The sequence below is a fragment of the Pholcus phalangioides genome, unplaced genomic scaffold, assembly GCF_987345545.1.
Source record: "Pholcus phalangioides strain wild (caught in Gottingen) unplaced genomic scaffold, Ppha-v1.0 ptg000010l_1, whole genome shotgun sequence".
NCBI classification, from domain to species: Eukaryota; Metazoa; Arthropoda; class Arachnida; order Araneae; family Pholcidae; genus Pholcus; species Pholcus phalangioides.
Window position 1 is genome coordinate 18,759,237 of NW_028301603.1, and position 14,681 is coordinate 18,773,917.

General features: G+C 35.8%; 1 protein-coding gene across 1 annotated transcript in view; it reads right to left on the bottom strand.

Moving 5' to 3' along the window:
- Positions 1–1,901: 1,901 nt before the first annotated feature.
- Positions 1,902–14,681, bottom strand: part of LOC149081047 (uncharacterized) — a 34,029-nt gene continuing 21,249 nt past the window's right edge. Inside the window, exons 10-15 of the mRNA XM_089237805.1 lie at positions 13,564–13,674; positions 13,170–13,333; positions 12,914–13,011; positions 10,877–10,980; positions 8,481–8,609; positions 1,902–5,254 (exon numbers count right to left, since the gene is read on the bottom strand). Of these exons, the coding sequence (XP_089093931.1) occupies positions 5,161–5,254; positions 8,481–8,609; positions 10,877–10,980; positions 12,914–13,011; positions 13,170–13,333; positions 13,564–13,674 (700 nt within the window). The 3' untranslated portion in view covers positions 1,902–5,160. The remainder of the gene's footprint in view (positions 5,255–8,480; positions 8,610–10,876; positions 10,981–12,913; positions 13,012–13,169; positions 13,334–13,563; positions 13,675–14,681) is intronic.

Genomic DNA, 14,681 nt, shown 5'->3' on the forward strand with positions numbered 1-14,681 from the left:
TTTTTTTTCGATATGCTCGATCAGGGTATCGATAGGATTGTGAGCGAATTCGCAGTTGACGTGAAGCTTACGGAGGGTAGTCGGGAATCAAAGCGAAAGGGAAGAGATTCCAGGCGAAATTGAATATGATTGCGGCATGAGCTGACGATTGGAGCGCGAATCGTGCTGCATGACCTTTAGCGTTGACAAGTGCATGGTCACTCATTTTGGTTCGAACAACCCACGTTTCACTTACGAGTTGAATGGTGGTATCATTCCGGATGCAACTAGGATCGCCGATTTGGGAACTCTCATTGACGAGCGGCTTAGGTATTCTGAACATTTTTCAGCAGTGGGTTAGAAAAGAGTACAGAATGTGCTCGGTTCCATTCTCAAAAAAGGTCTCTTCGCGTTCTTCTAAAGCGATCCTTCCACTTTCCCAGAGCTTAGTTCGTGCTTGACAAGAGTATGCTGTCAGGTTCTGGAGACCATAATTACAGAGGGACATTGGTCGAGTGCAGAAAAAAGCCACATGTGCTCTTGATGGCACACGGGGGGCTTGACTTATGGAGAGAGACGTGATTTTTTTGAAAATGTTTACATTGGAAGAGCGCAGGTGTCGGGGGGGGGGGGGCATGATCGAAGTGTATAAAATTTTCAATGCGATTTATAAAATGGACCATGAGTTATTGATACGTCGTCAATCAACTGCTTCGACAAGGGGGACACAAGATATGTATCGATTGGTAAGGGAAATTCTCTAGATTTTGGTGTTGCAGGGTTTTTCTCTAATAGGGTTGTTAATACATGGAATAGCTTACCCCCGGGTAGAGTAAATTGTAACACAATTGACACGCTTAAAAAAGAAGTACAATAACATGTTGGGGTAAATCGAAAGGCTATCCATACTTAGAATAAGACAACCATAAGTATTCTTTATGGCCAGTATATATTTATATATCATAATTATTGGTTTTTTATTGCTCGTATTGGGTTGCTGTATTTGTGATATATGGGCATTTTGTTTGTGTTGTGGCCTTTGTTTGTGTAAATAGATATTTTCTCGAAATGATCGGTGGGCCACCAGAACACTCCGACTACTACATTTGGCCAACGGCCTGTGTGTTGAAGAGTTCAGAAATATATGAGACATGTCTTTCTTTTAGAACGCCACGATCGATTTTAAATGAGAATTTTTTTTTTTCAATTAAATAACAGAAATTTTATTAAGTTCTGTATGCAAAAACTGTGGCTGCGATATAAAACCGTATTCCAGGCATTAGCCGGAATGACGTAAAACTCGGGGATGCTAGCTTTTTGAATGTTAGTTTGGCACTTTTTCGTGCAGCACCCTCAATCGAAAAAATTTGAACTATCCCCCTCCCCTGCGCTCCTTTCCCTAATCAACACTATTATCCGCGTCTAAAAGAGTCTCTTCGAAAAAATCTTTGTCAGGGGACTCTGACAAAGCTTTTTTTGAAGAGACTATTCACCCTGACAAAGCACAGTTTGAGAACCCTTGGTTTAGTTCATCTCGTGGGTGGGAACAAAGAATTTATTTAGGGTTTCTGGTGCACTGTCTTGGTCCATATCAGTTTCTCTCGCCAAGTTGTTTTTGTTGCATTCGACCTTAGTACTGCAAGCCTAAAAATTTTAGGATGCCAAAATAGCACTTAGATCAGTTAATCAATTCCTATAATCATATATTCTAACATAATCCAATTACAGAATGGATTATCATTTTACAGAAATGAAACGACCATTCTCAATAGCGGTCACATTTTCAGTCCCGTTAGTGGCAGTTGTTGGGAGGTTTCAATGTGTGTGTGTGTACTAAAACATTTTTCTTTTCCAAGTAGAGTTGCTTATACAGTATTGCCATGTACAGGATATAACAAATTTTAAAACAATTTATTCACTTTTTTCTCATTGACAAGTTAAAAATAAGATGGCAGCACATGCTAAAAAAAAACCACAACATACAAACTAGTGCGTTTTTTCTAAATGATATATTTTCAGATACAAATTTTTTTCTCTCTGACGATTAAAATGGTTGTAAACTGCCTGTTTGTGGATATTGATAAACAATGAATATGATTCCATGAGCAAGGCCAGCGAAACTGGCAGGTTTTTCTTCTGCTGCCACCGATAGTTTACCTTGGCGCATTGGCTCTTCCAAAATTTACCATTGGTAACTGGGATGATTTATCAAGCCAACATGCTATCCTTATCTGTTGGCACCATTTTTACTTCTTATTGTCTACAGTGTCTTGGTTATCTTGTGTTATCTCATGCTCTCATGCGTTTAAATCACAAGATCCGATGTAAATCAGTTAAGGTGGGCCAGATGGTTTCACCGTGTTGTCCATACCTTTTTTAAAAGTTGTTTAGATTTTAGTGTTCAATGTCAGTGTAATCATTTTTGACAAATGAATCACTTTCATTTCTAGCTCTTTGCTGAGGCGCGGATGCAAGAGCCAATCTCCCTGTTAAAAAGTCTCACCACAGAGAGCAACAGCCCTACAAAAGTACAATTATTCATTCATTACACTTCACTCACTACGAGTTGAGAAAAAACTCATAGTTAAATTCATTGCAGATGGCAGCACTACACATAAGCATTACACAGAAACAAACTTCATCGAAGGTTCACTATATGCACAGACATTCCAACATGCACCAATTCGCTAGAAGTTCCGCAGAGGAATATGGACAAGATGCATGTCTGGTTTGGTAGTAGCAGCTCTTTGCTGAGCATTGTACATGTTGCTTATGCCTCTGCATGCCTTAAAAATACAAAAGACAATTGAATGCTATTGGATGGCATTATGGGCATCTTTTCCTCAGCCACCTCGTTCGACATTTTGCCTGTTGTGGCCTGGTATTTGTATCAGAATCACGAAACCTAGAATAGGCTAATGTATCCAACTGCTTTGTTATGCAAAGTGTTATTTCACCTATACAATAAAATATGCACCATAGTTTTGAATGATGAATGCTAGTTACTGTCCACTGTAATGCTGGCACTCGAGTAGCGTGGTAGCAAGATGCTCATCTACTACCATGAAGGTTGCTGCCACGGTCCCAGGTTCAAACCCAAGGGAGGAATAGATATTTCCCCTAATGAGCTTGAGGCAACCACCAATAGACAGCGCCTTCATTTCCAACCGATCACATTAACGGCAGTAAATTGCAATATATGATTTGGCCAGAGTTGGTGTTTGGTGAAGTAGTTACTATCCAGGACCATGAAGTAGTAAATGCAGAAATATTTTTTTTTAACCAGGCAGAAGTTTTTAATGACTACTCTACTTGTTGAACCCTCCCCAACAAAGCAAAAGAAATATTAATAAAAGCCCTATGGCCCACATACACCCCCTCCAAATAACCTAAAAAACAATACAACTTCTGCTTTGGAAGAATCATTAATCGCAATCTACATTTGTATTACAGTGAAGCATCGATTATCCGAATACGATCAACTGAAACATCGGTTAACCGATAGTGTTCCAGTCTGCAGATTCCAATTTGCGAGTCATGTAGAAGTGCAGCTAGTGCTTTAAGTGAAGCAAAAGAAAATTTTGGACTTCTTTTCCTAAACTGTAGGCCTACTTCTAATAGCCATTTTTAACTTATCAAACTAGGCTAGTCATTCTCTGTGTCATTCGTAAGCTGTGTGACACAAAATGTATAGTTTCGTGTTTAATATCACTGTCTCTTTGTTTCATATTGCTCCTATGACAATGGTACAATTTTTTTCCATGAATGATTGGTTATCCGAACAACCTCAGTTCCCAATTGTTTTGGATAATTGATGCTCTACTTTTTTTTTACAATATTTCGATGATTCCCTTTTCATTGAAAAAGTTACAGGAGTTTTGTTGACAAGATCTGGTAAAAAGTAGAAAAAGTAGGACAAAACCTAGAAAATAGACCAAAATCTAGGAAGTAGGACATTTTACCAAAAAGTAGGACAAGTGAGAGCCCTGATATTCTCAATCTGATAAGAAAACACATCACTGTTTCTACATAGGTTGATTTCATACCAGCAAAAGAAAGCCTTGTTTCTTGCTCAAAATGAGTTGCTAAAATGGTTTCAAAAAGAAGCATTGGACACAAAGAATTTGGTTGGTGTCGATTGATTTTTGGTATCACTTTTTTGTATTTTGGGCTATTGTGTTTATTTAGAGAGTGTTTGGTTGTAGTAGCATTTTTTGTCGCCATCTTTAATTTTTATAATGTTGAAGATGTTTAGCAAACAAAAAAATTCTGGGTCGACAAGAGGGCAAAACCTTGTCGCAATCTCAAATCGCCAATTTGGTGGCAACCTTGCTTACAGAATGTTAACAATATACAAATATAAACGTCAGAAAGTATATTAAGCTGCTGTCTTTGTTTAATTACATGCGTTTTGAAACTCTACTTTGAAACGTGAAGAGTCTGTGCCTCCATTTACAAAAAATATTTACAAATATACATTTCAGATATAATTACATATTTATATACAAAAATATACTTATATATATGTACAGAACAAAATATAAAATGTAACAAAATTTAAGCACATACAGGGTGTCCCGTAGGTTCAGAAATTAGGGTATTGGGGATCAGTTTTCGATTCCCAGTGGAAACTACCTATTTTCCCTTCCGAAATTTGTCTTGGCATGAATATACAGAGAGATTTGTCGATGTGTTGGGGGCTGAGAAAAAACACGTCCATCTCCAAAGACATTATCGATGGAAATTAGACGTTTGCACAAAGAATATTGTAAATTGCTATAGAATGCAGTGAATATACCAAACACATACAATTACATTAATATAAAATTATATTCAATAAAGTATTATTTTGCATTTGCAATTTTACAACATTCTGAATATTATTTTATGTAATTTGAGAATAGAACCTTTGAGCATAACACATAAAGCTTCTTTGCGCCACGCTTAGGTTATAGTCGAACCATTTTCTACATCGTTTTACTGAACCGATATTTTCAAAATCAATACATGAAAAGTGTTTCAGATAATAGAGATTCTACAGTACTCTGATTTTCCTTTAATTTCCATGGACATATGGGACACCCAGTGCATATATATATTATACAGTATAAGTAAATTCATGACAGTGATCCCGTAGTTCATTCATATTATGATTTGATACATGAAATACAGTAGAGTTCTTTAGGTTTTTGCTCTTTCAATGCCAGTCACAATTCTTGACAGGTATCGTCTTCCTGGCTGCGTTTTGTCCATCACTTTCTGAACCAGTTTTTCCCTAAAAAACGAGTTTATAATATTCTCTTAGCTATTTTTCAGTTTCAAATTGGATTTTAAGAACAAAAAGTAAAATTACACGAGTTTTCAAGACTCACTCAATTGTGGCATTGGATCTCCAAAATACAGGGTCAAATTGATTAATTTATCGCTGTTTATATGAAAACTTAGTTTGGTTTGTGATACTAGGCTCCACTTTCACTTACACCAGTCTTCAATACAAGTCCTAGTGTGGCACCTAGTACTCTTTGCAGTGGCTTGCCAACCACTTTTAAAAAATAGCCACTTAACATAAAAGATGGAATACCCCCTCACTTGCTTTATGCATGATTTCGCTATAATATGATTCTTAAAAGTGAGTTTAGGAATTGAAACCTGAAAAATTTGCCTTGGAGTTTAACTTTAATCCTGGAAATGGGCTCGCAAATCGAAGATATATATGTTATGGTAAAAGCCAGAAGACTAGTAAAACCTACGTTTTACCAAGGTGAGGTGGCAAAATCCAGAAAATAAAAACGTTATAAAAACGTTTTCACTTCTAACTTTTACCAAGTCAAAGTACGTTTTTAATGGATAAATTAACCATTATGAACTTATTAGTTCCTATCTCTCAATAAATGATTGTAACAATTAATTAATAATTATAACTTAATTTTTAATTATTGAATTAATCAACCATGTAGAACTCAATACTTCCTGATGCCAATGAAATAATGACCAATTACCATTAATTATATAATTTATTTAATTCAAACTTCATACTGTTTAGAGAAAATTTATTAATTTGATCAGTTAAAACCCATTTTCAATGAATCAATTGATTATTGATGGTTAGAGAAGATTAATTAATTAATAATAACTAATAATTGTGCTTAATCAGCATCAGAAGTAAATTTTAACAATTGTTTAATTAGTTCAAATCGTTCAATTGTTAATTAGTTAACAAACAAATACGTTTATGACAGTTAATTAATTTTGTTTATTATTTAGTTATAATTATTAATTAATAGGGAACTAATAAGTTCATGATGATGATTGGTTTATTAAAAACATACTTTGACTAGTTAAATGTCAGAAATGAAAATGTTTAGAAGCATATTTTGGGCTTTTACCAACTCGTCTTGGTAAAACCTAGTTTTTGCCAGTCTTCTGGCTTTTACCATAAGGCATCATCCTCAAAAAGTTATGAAAAAATTAAAGTACATTCATCTCACCCAGAAGCACATAAAAACAAAAAAATTAGCGGCAGAGTTCAATTATTAAAGTGACAAAAAATTATTAAAAATTAGAACAGTTGGCTACTTATCACCTCAGGTGCTTCTTGGCGATATCTATAAAAAATTTTCTTTTCACTCTAGCTTCCCTTTTTTTATTTCCCGTTGAATACTAAGTGAGAAGAAAAAACGGAAGGGGGGGGGGAGAGAAAATAACAACAAAAGAAAGCAATGGGAGACAAAATAGCATAATTCATAAGCAAAAAAGTCCTTTTCTAAAATTTAGCACTTTCATGTGCACTTTTCCTTCTTCCCTTTCCAACTTCTCTCTTCTAGAAACCAGTTATTTCTCTCTCCCCCCCTTTTTCTTTGTGTATGCTGTACACGATCACATGTTGTTTGAATGACGTCACTGTCACTAACACTCTAGGGTTGTGGGATTGTCATTCTTGGCCTCTATTGACATTCAAAATAAAAAAATTAAAATAAAAAAAAATATTGAAATTTTTTTTAGTGACCCATAATAATACTGCCGGATACTTATATATTTTCATACATATTTCAATGAGTAGAATTAGTGGTAATTTTTTCGCAACTTTTTGAGGATGGTACCTTCGAACCCCCCCCCCCCCTATCTTGTTAGTTACATCTTTTGATGACGAAATGCATTGGATTTGATGATGTAGCTGAGACAAATGTGAGAGAAATTCTCAGTTACAATTCATCAGACCTCACTGATGAACGTTTGGCAACACATTGATAATGGCGTGAGAAATTTAATCGAAAAAAGTAGTTCCAGTGAAACTAGAATTTTTATATTTGCGAGAAATATGTGGAATTCTTTGGCTTTGCTACAGAAGTTTTTATGAGACAAAAAAATGCTGCTTGTCAGCCAAATATCGACTGTTTCAGTAAAAAGAGTTATCAGCCTATCACACCAGGGGGCCTCAGGAAAGAAAACATCCACACTCACTAGAATCAATCAAAATTAGTGAAGACAGAAAAAGTATTAATTTCATTCATTCACGTTGCCTAAATTCACAGATTTAATCACATATAAGTTTGAATAATTAATTCATTAAAGAAAAGTTCCTTTGCTGTTGGGTTAAATTTTTTAATTCCCATGAAGAAAACCAACTCCCTATCCTTATCGTTCCTATGTTAAATTCAACTCACTTTATATGATGTCCTACGCGACTATTTTGTAGAACCAATTAATGGCGTAAAGTGAGGGATACCTGTACAGTAAAACTTGGGATTATGAGTAACTATTAAAGAGAACATTAAAGAGATTTTGATTCGGTTAATGAGTGATGTCTTGGAAGATGAGCTAAATATTTTATGGGTATTTATATTAATGAGACCTTTCAACAGTTTAAAGGCGCTTTGTTTGATATCCACCCATTTGTTCAGATGTCACTGACTACAGGAGCGGCATCCAAAGCACAAACCCATGAAAGACTCTCAGCCTCTTGTTGTGTTAATGCAAGCAGGGATTTAAAATTGACAACTCCCTGCTGTTCTGTATTATTCCAGAAATACTTGAGCCTTCTATATAAAATTAGTAAAAATACAATGATTTACGATAAATCAATTGGCATTTTTCTTTTGAAAAGAATTGTGGCTGTTTTGAATAAATCATTTGAGTTTCCATTATTTCTTATAGGGAAGTTTGATTTGGAATATGTGTGTTTCACACATCCATTGAAAAAATTATGCTCACAAATAAAAACCACTTAGTAATACTGGGGTAATTGAAATATAGCAAAACGCTTTCCAGATTTGCAAGTGAAGCAGTGTATATCCATATGCATTTCTGCTCCATTATCTCAATAATTTTTCAAAGACAATAGCTTTGAGCCTCTAGTGAGGGAAAAAATCACCCTGGAAAGACCCTGCAAAAGAACTGTGGGTCGTTTTAAAACTCATAAAACGTCATACAAGTATACTATAAACTGTAATAATTTATAACACTACAAAACAACACATTAGAAAAATTTCGTAGACACATACGTTAGTGGATTACCAAGTACAACTTCAATTAATGGTAACTTCATCTCCTTCGTATAGCACAGCATATCAATTGGAAAGCTAAGGTAAGCCTTTGACTTCAAGCTTTTCACGATGACGGGTACCACCAATCTACATTAATAACAGCAATAATAGTGTAAAAAATTATTCAAATGATCATAACACATTCAAATATAACCTTGCAAAAGACAATGCTTCACTTTGAAAATATTGATACATACCGACTCTTATAATGGATAAAATATATTAGTATTCAAGTATATGATTTAAGCTAAGTATGATTCTCATTAAGTTAAATAGCTCTCACTAAGTACAATTTACGCTTGTCAATGTCGACGATTTAGTACAAACCAAGCAATTTTACAACATTCAATGCCCTTTGAGACATCTCAGGAAAATTTATTTTTTTTGTACATCAAAGCAGCTTTATAAGGATGTTTATTTGTATCACGAATTATAACACTTCAGTGATTTAAATTTTATTTTTACCGCAATCATTTCAATGAGGTCTACTCTGACTTAAACCTGTATTTCAATGCTAACTCTGAATGGCAATGTCTCTGTGCCTCTCACTGGGGTTCAAATTCAGACGTGTTAAACCAAAGGTAGATGCAATACCTACCTAACTTCCAAGTGGCACAGACTTTGTACCAATCACTGAGTAATAGTCAAGTGAATAGTGGAGAAGAGATGCTTTGTGAATCAAATTGTCATCAGATAATCAAATCCAGATGTATGGGGTACTTCATCTCCAAATTCATGCACACAACAAGGTTTTTAATAATGAGTTACATGTTGGGAGTGTACAGTGAGCACAAAGAGTTGGGTAAAATCACTGTTACTAGGGAAAACTATTGTGGTGCACATGTAAATGATAGAGAATGCTGTCGCCTGCCTTAAATCATAACGGTGGATGAACAAGTTACAATGCAGAGGATCACTTGCCAATGTAATGCTTGGGACAAAACTATGATGTACCTGAACTGCCACATCATTACATCATTCAAAACCATCTTCTCACCACTAGCTATAGGAAGCACAGCTAAACTCGGGTTTCTCTGCTGCTCCTGCATCATGAGGCACAGTGATTAGCATGGTGCACTAAGGAGACCGGTACCTACAGCAAAACAATGCACCAACCCATTACTTTTGAACTAGGGTTGGATAAGTAGACTGATATTCCACTGATCTCAATCTTTTGAACACATCTGAGTTGCTTTGGAGGGAGGGTATACAAGACATAACCAATCTCCATGCATTGGGAGGATGTGCAGTGTTTATAAAAACATGCATGGACGAACTATGAAATATGCATGTTATGGTTATTGCAAGCCCTCCCTGTTAGAGTCGTCAAAAAGTCTCACCGCAGAAAGCAACCGGCCTACAACGGCACAACTATTAAATCATTACACTCCACTCGCAGTTAGAAAAACTGATGGCAGATGGCAGCACCCACACAACAAGCATTACACAGAAATAATCTTCATGTTAGGTTCACAACACGTACACGCACATTCCAGCGTGTACGAATTCGTTAGAAATTCCGTAAAGGAATGTGTACAAGGTGCATGTACGGAGGTTGAGTAGTAGTAGTGTATATGGAACTGTTCCAGCATGTAATTCAAAAACAATACAACAATCTCGACATCAATTACTAAAACAAACAGAAGTATTTGCAATATGCATGGTGTAAAGTCACCCTGATACATTCACCCATTCTTCATCTTTTAATTCCATTGATGATAGGAACGTAATTGCAATTAGAAAAATTATCTAAATAATGTACCCATTTTAGACAGATCATTCCCATTTTAATAAGGGCAGTATATGTACTGAAATACAAAATTTAATTTTTTGTACAGTCCTTGCTTGTCCTTCATTTCTCCAATCGGAAAATTTTTGCTCTGTCTCTCTCGATCCACTCCCAAAAAAAAACCAAACAAACCATGTTTCTAAGTGAAATATTAGCCGATTGAAAGTTAAAGGAGACATATCGGAACTTAGAAAAGTTTTAATAAACTGCAAAATAATGTTTTTCTCGAATTCATCTCTCAATATATGCTGTTACATTGTCCTCATTTTTAGTGACTTTTGAACTCAAATATATATTTCGGCAAAAATATTGCACTTTGGAACATGGGAACTTTTTGTTGGGTTCAGGAGAGACAGGATAACAACTTTCTGATTAAAAATTAGAGGTGGGAAAGTATAAAATATTAAATTTATATCTAAAATGCACAAGTTATTTGGATACTTTTCGAATTGTAATTATGGTTCTATCACTAACAGTTTAGAAGATAAAGGTGTCCTTGTGTAAGGATGTGACATTGCACCCTGTATGTGAAATTTTTATAACTTATAAAGTTTCAGTTCCTCACCTTTTATCTGGACCGACAGATACATCATGAATTATCGAAAGGCATTCAACATCTATCATAAATCTTTCTGCAATTTCTGCAGCAGCCGACAGCTTTTCGAGCAACTAAAGAAAGCAATGAACGAAACACATTAATCAAAAGGATTTTAAAAAAATCCATTCATCAAAGCATAAGCAATGACGAAAATCATCAGGGGATACAATTAGCTTCTATTTTGAAACGGAACTCTTATAAGATATCTGTATATAAAAAATTGATTTTCTGTGTGTATGTTCTCTATACAAATCCATAATTTTAGACAGATCGTCACAAAATATTGTACATCAAGCAGGACCCGACTTGAACGAAAGGCTACTCGAAAAGTTTGTCAGAGCTGGGCAAATGTCCGAAATGGGCAAAAAACTGTTGGGCAACAATGATTTCTGAGCCCCAACAATCACTTTCAGAATGTTTATTTCGGTTACAGTGGTTCCATAGCAATGGGTTTCAGTCATGAATATGCCTTTACAACGGTTTGTCACTTCTTTAATGGTCCCAGTAATTGAAGAAAACCCAGGCAGGGCCAGGTATTATAGCTAGTCTATAATTAAAAATACAGCCAATTCCATCAGAAATGACGGGGGGGGGGGGGGAGTGTTTCAAAAGAACAATGGGGCCATTCAAATACTACATCAGCATTGATGGGGGAAGCAGGTTCAGGATTTGCTGTCTTTTGATGACAGATAAGCGGGAAGAGAGGGGTTTGAATGATGCTCACGCCATCAACCACCCCTTCAAAAAATACGAATACGAAATATTCTTAATTGCATCTTTACTGGGAATGCCAAAAAACAAGAAAAACCTTTCCCTAGTTTGTGGACACCTTAACTAACCTCCCCTCCCCCCTATTGATTAGACCTTATTATTTAGCAGACCTTTTGTGAATGGTGGATCGCAGTCACTCCCTTCTGTACCGTTTATGCTCCTGTATGATGTGGATGAGAAAACAAGCTGAGATGATTCATGGGAAAAGCAAAGAAACTACTACTAGTGAGAACATTTTTTTTGGATGATGGAAGCTGTGACCGCAACTGGTTTGTGCGTAGGTGGGTATTTAAAAAAGAAGCAAATGTTTGGTGTATTTATTTACCACTCCCCCCTGAAATACTTGTTCACACGTGTTGCGGGCCTGCCTTGCACTTGAAAAAACATTTCTAAGCATGGCTTATCTGGCTTATGACGCATCCGAAATGATTCCGTTAATCGTATTAGTCGCTAAATAGAAAGGAACTACTTCAAGTTACTCAAATGGCTGTTTTAAAGTAACCATCTTACCATCAACTGATAAACACCTCTGGAATTTAGGGAAACCATGATGAAGACATCGAGAGCTCAATGCTCGGTACTTTGCCCCAACTAGCAACAACAATCTATTCCACTCTTTTAATTAATGTTTACCTTAAACCAGAAATTAATAAACTTAAAGCACAAGCTAAAAATATAGTGTGTTCAGTCTATATAATCATAAGAAAAATAATTCCTGTGCATTACATAGCAAAGTTCAATACAGCAGTCAGAAGGTCCCCCTCCAATGACCCTCGGAATACCCCCCTGGAATACACATAGGAGGGTCAGCAGACCCCCCTTTGTGTATTCTCGAAGAGCAGTCCAATCAGAGTCGTATGCAGGATCAACATTTGGGGGAGGGTCACAATGAATTTCTTAGTGAGAAATTTTAGAGTTCTTAGCCTTCAGACAGCATTGAATTTAACAGAAATTGATTACAACAACATACAAATAAAAACAGTGTACACCGTTTTAATTTTTTTTTTTTTTTTGCACCAAATTTACATTTTTGATTGTCTGGGGAGGGGCAAAGGGTCCCCCATGTCTCTGATACCAATATGCATTAGGAGGTAGGTGGCAGAGATGACGAAATTTTGCTAACAAGAAATGGTGGGGGAGTCAAAATTAGCTAAAAATCTGCTGATGGGATACTTGAATGGCCCCAATCCCTAATTTCTATCATTTGAATTTAAAAATGATTAAAATATATACCTTTAATAAATAAGAACTGTCCGGGAAGTCAAGTTGAAGATCCCGAGATCCGAGAAACTCAAAAAACAATTCATGAGCCAATCTGCCAGGATGCTTTCCTTTGAATAAATTACAGTATATATATTTATCACTTGATAAAGTGAAACAAATTTCCTTCAAGCAATACCAAAGTACACATCGAGTGACACTGTTCATTGAGTGTTCAAAAACAAGCCAAATGAAATGCTAAAAAAGTATAAATGTGCGAAAAGCTTACTGTTTAATTTAGACACTATAGTCACCAGACTGATGGGTCTGATATCATTTTTTAGTTTCTTCACAACATCATCGAAATAAATGGTGATGAGGAGTGTTTTCCACAGGAAAGAAACTAATATTTCACGCTCGCTTGCCTTGTCTAATTCCCATGTAACATTTTCTCTGAGGAAAAACAAAACACATACTCTTAAAGAAAAGTTTAGGCAATGCTTCACACATTATTTCAATATGTTTCTCCAGTTTTGGCTCTAACGCGATAGACATTACAAAGGTTGACCATGTAACTCTAACATAATACCTGGAGGGATGGGTAATCACTGGTCTGACCAACTACAGCCAAACACAGCATTTTTTTAAGCAATTCGCAAATGCACAATGCATGCATAACCTACTTCTTTGAAAGTTCTGTGACTTCTCCCAAGGTAGCAGCAAATGGCGAAATTTCTTCTATGACACTTCTATGACCATCAGCTTCAATTTCTTCTGGGGGTGTTTCCAGAATACTTCAAAGACAAATAATTACATAAATTATCACTGATACAAATACAAGACCACAACAGGCAAAATGTCCAACGAGGTGGCTGAGAAAAATATTCCCATAACAAATATGGATGTCATATTGTGGAAAACAGCAACCCAATGCAATTACGTAAACTATAAACAATATATGCACTTGATAAAATATAATACACTGCCCATAAAAAATATTTATGGTTGTCTTATCTATGTATGGATAGCTTATTCAATTTACTCAAATGTGTTTATTTTACTTTATTTTAAACGTGCCAATTATGTTAGAATTCACTACCCCTGGGGGTAAACTATTCCATTTATTCACAACCCTATTAGAGAAAAATTCCCAGTGACACCACAACCTGGAGTTGTCCCCTTCTCAAAGCAGTCGATTGACAGCATATTAATAAATCATGGTCCATCTTACCTATCCTGTTGAAAATTTTGAACACTTCTATCATATCCCCCCAGACACCTGCGTTCTTCCAATGTAAACATAATAAAAAATGAAGACTCCCTTCATAACACAAGCCCTATGTGCCAACAAGGAAATGCGTAGATCTTCTCTGCATCCCTTCAACCAAATCTACATCTCCCTGTCGGTATGGTCTCCAAAACCTTACAGCATATTCCAATCCAGGACGAACTAATTCCCCAGATAAGTGGAAGAATCTCTTTAGGAGAACACAAAGTCACCTCCTTAAGAATGAAACCAAGTATTCTGTTCGATTTTTTGACCACTGCTGAACAGTGTTCAAAACTCCTAAACCGAATGCGAAATAATAACACCATTCAATTCATAAGTGAAACATGGGTTGTTTGAACCAAAATGACCATGCACTTGTCAATGCTGAATGCCATGCTCTATTCATTTTTTCAGATTAAGCAAAGTAAAAAGGAATTTTTACATCCAATATTTACTTATATCATTTTCAATTATTTTGTCAGCGTTCTTAAACGGGGCATTCTCTTCTGAACTTTCTTCAGTTATATCTTC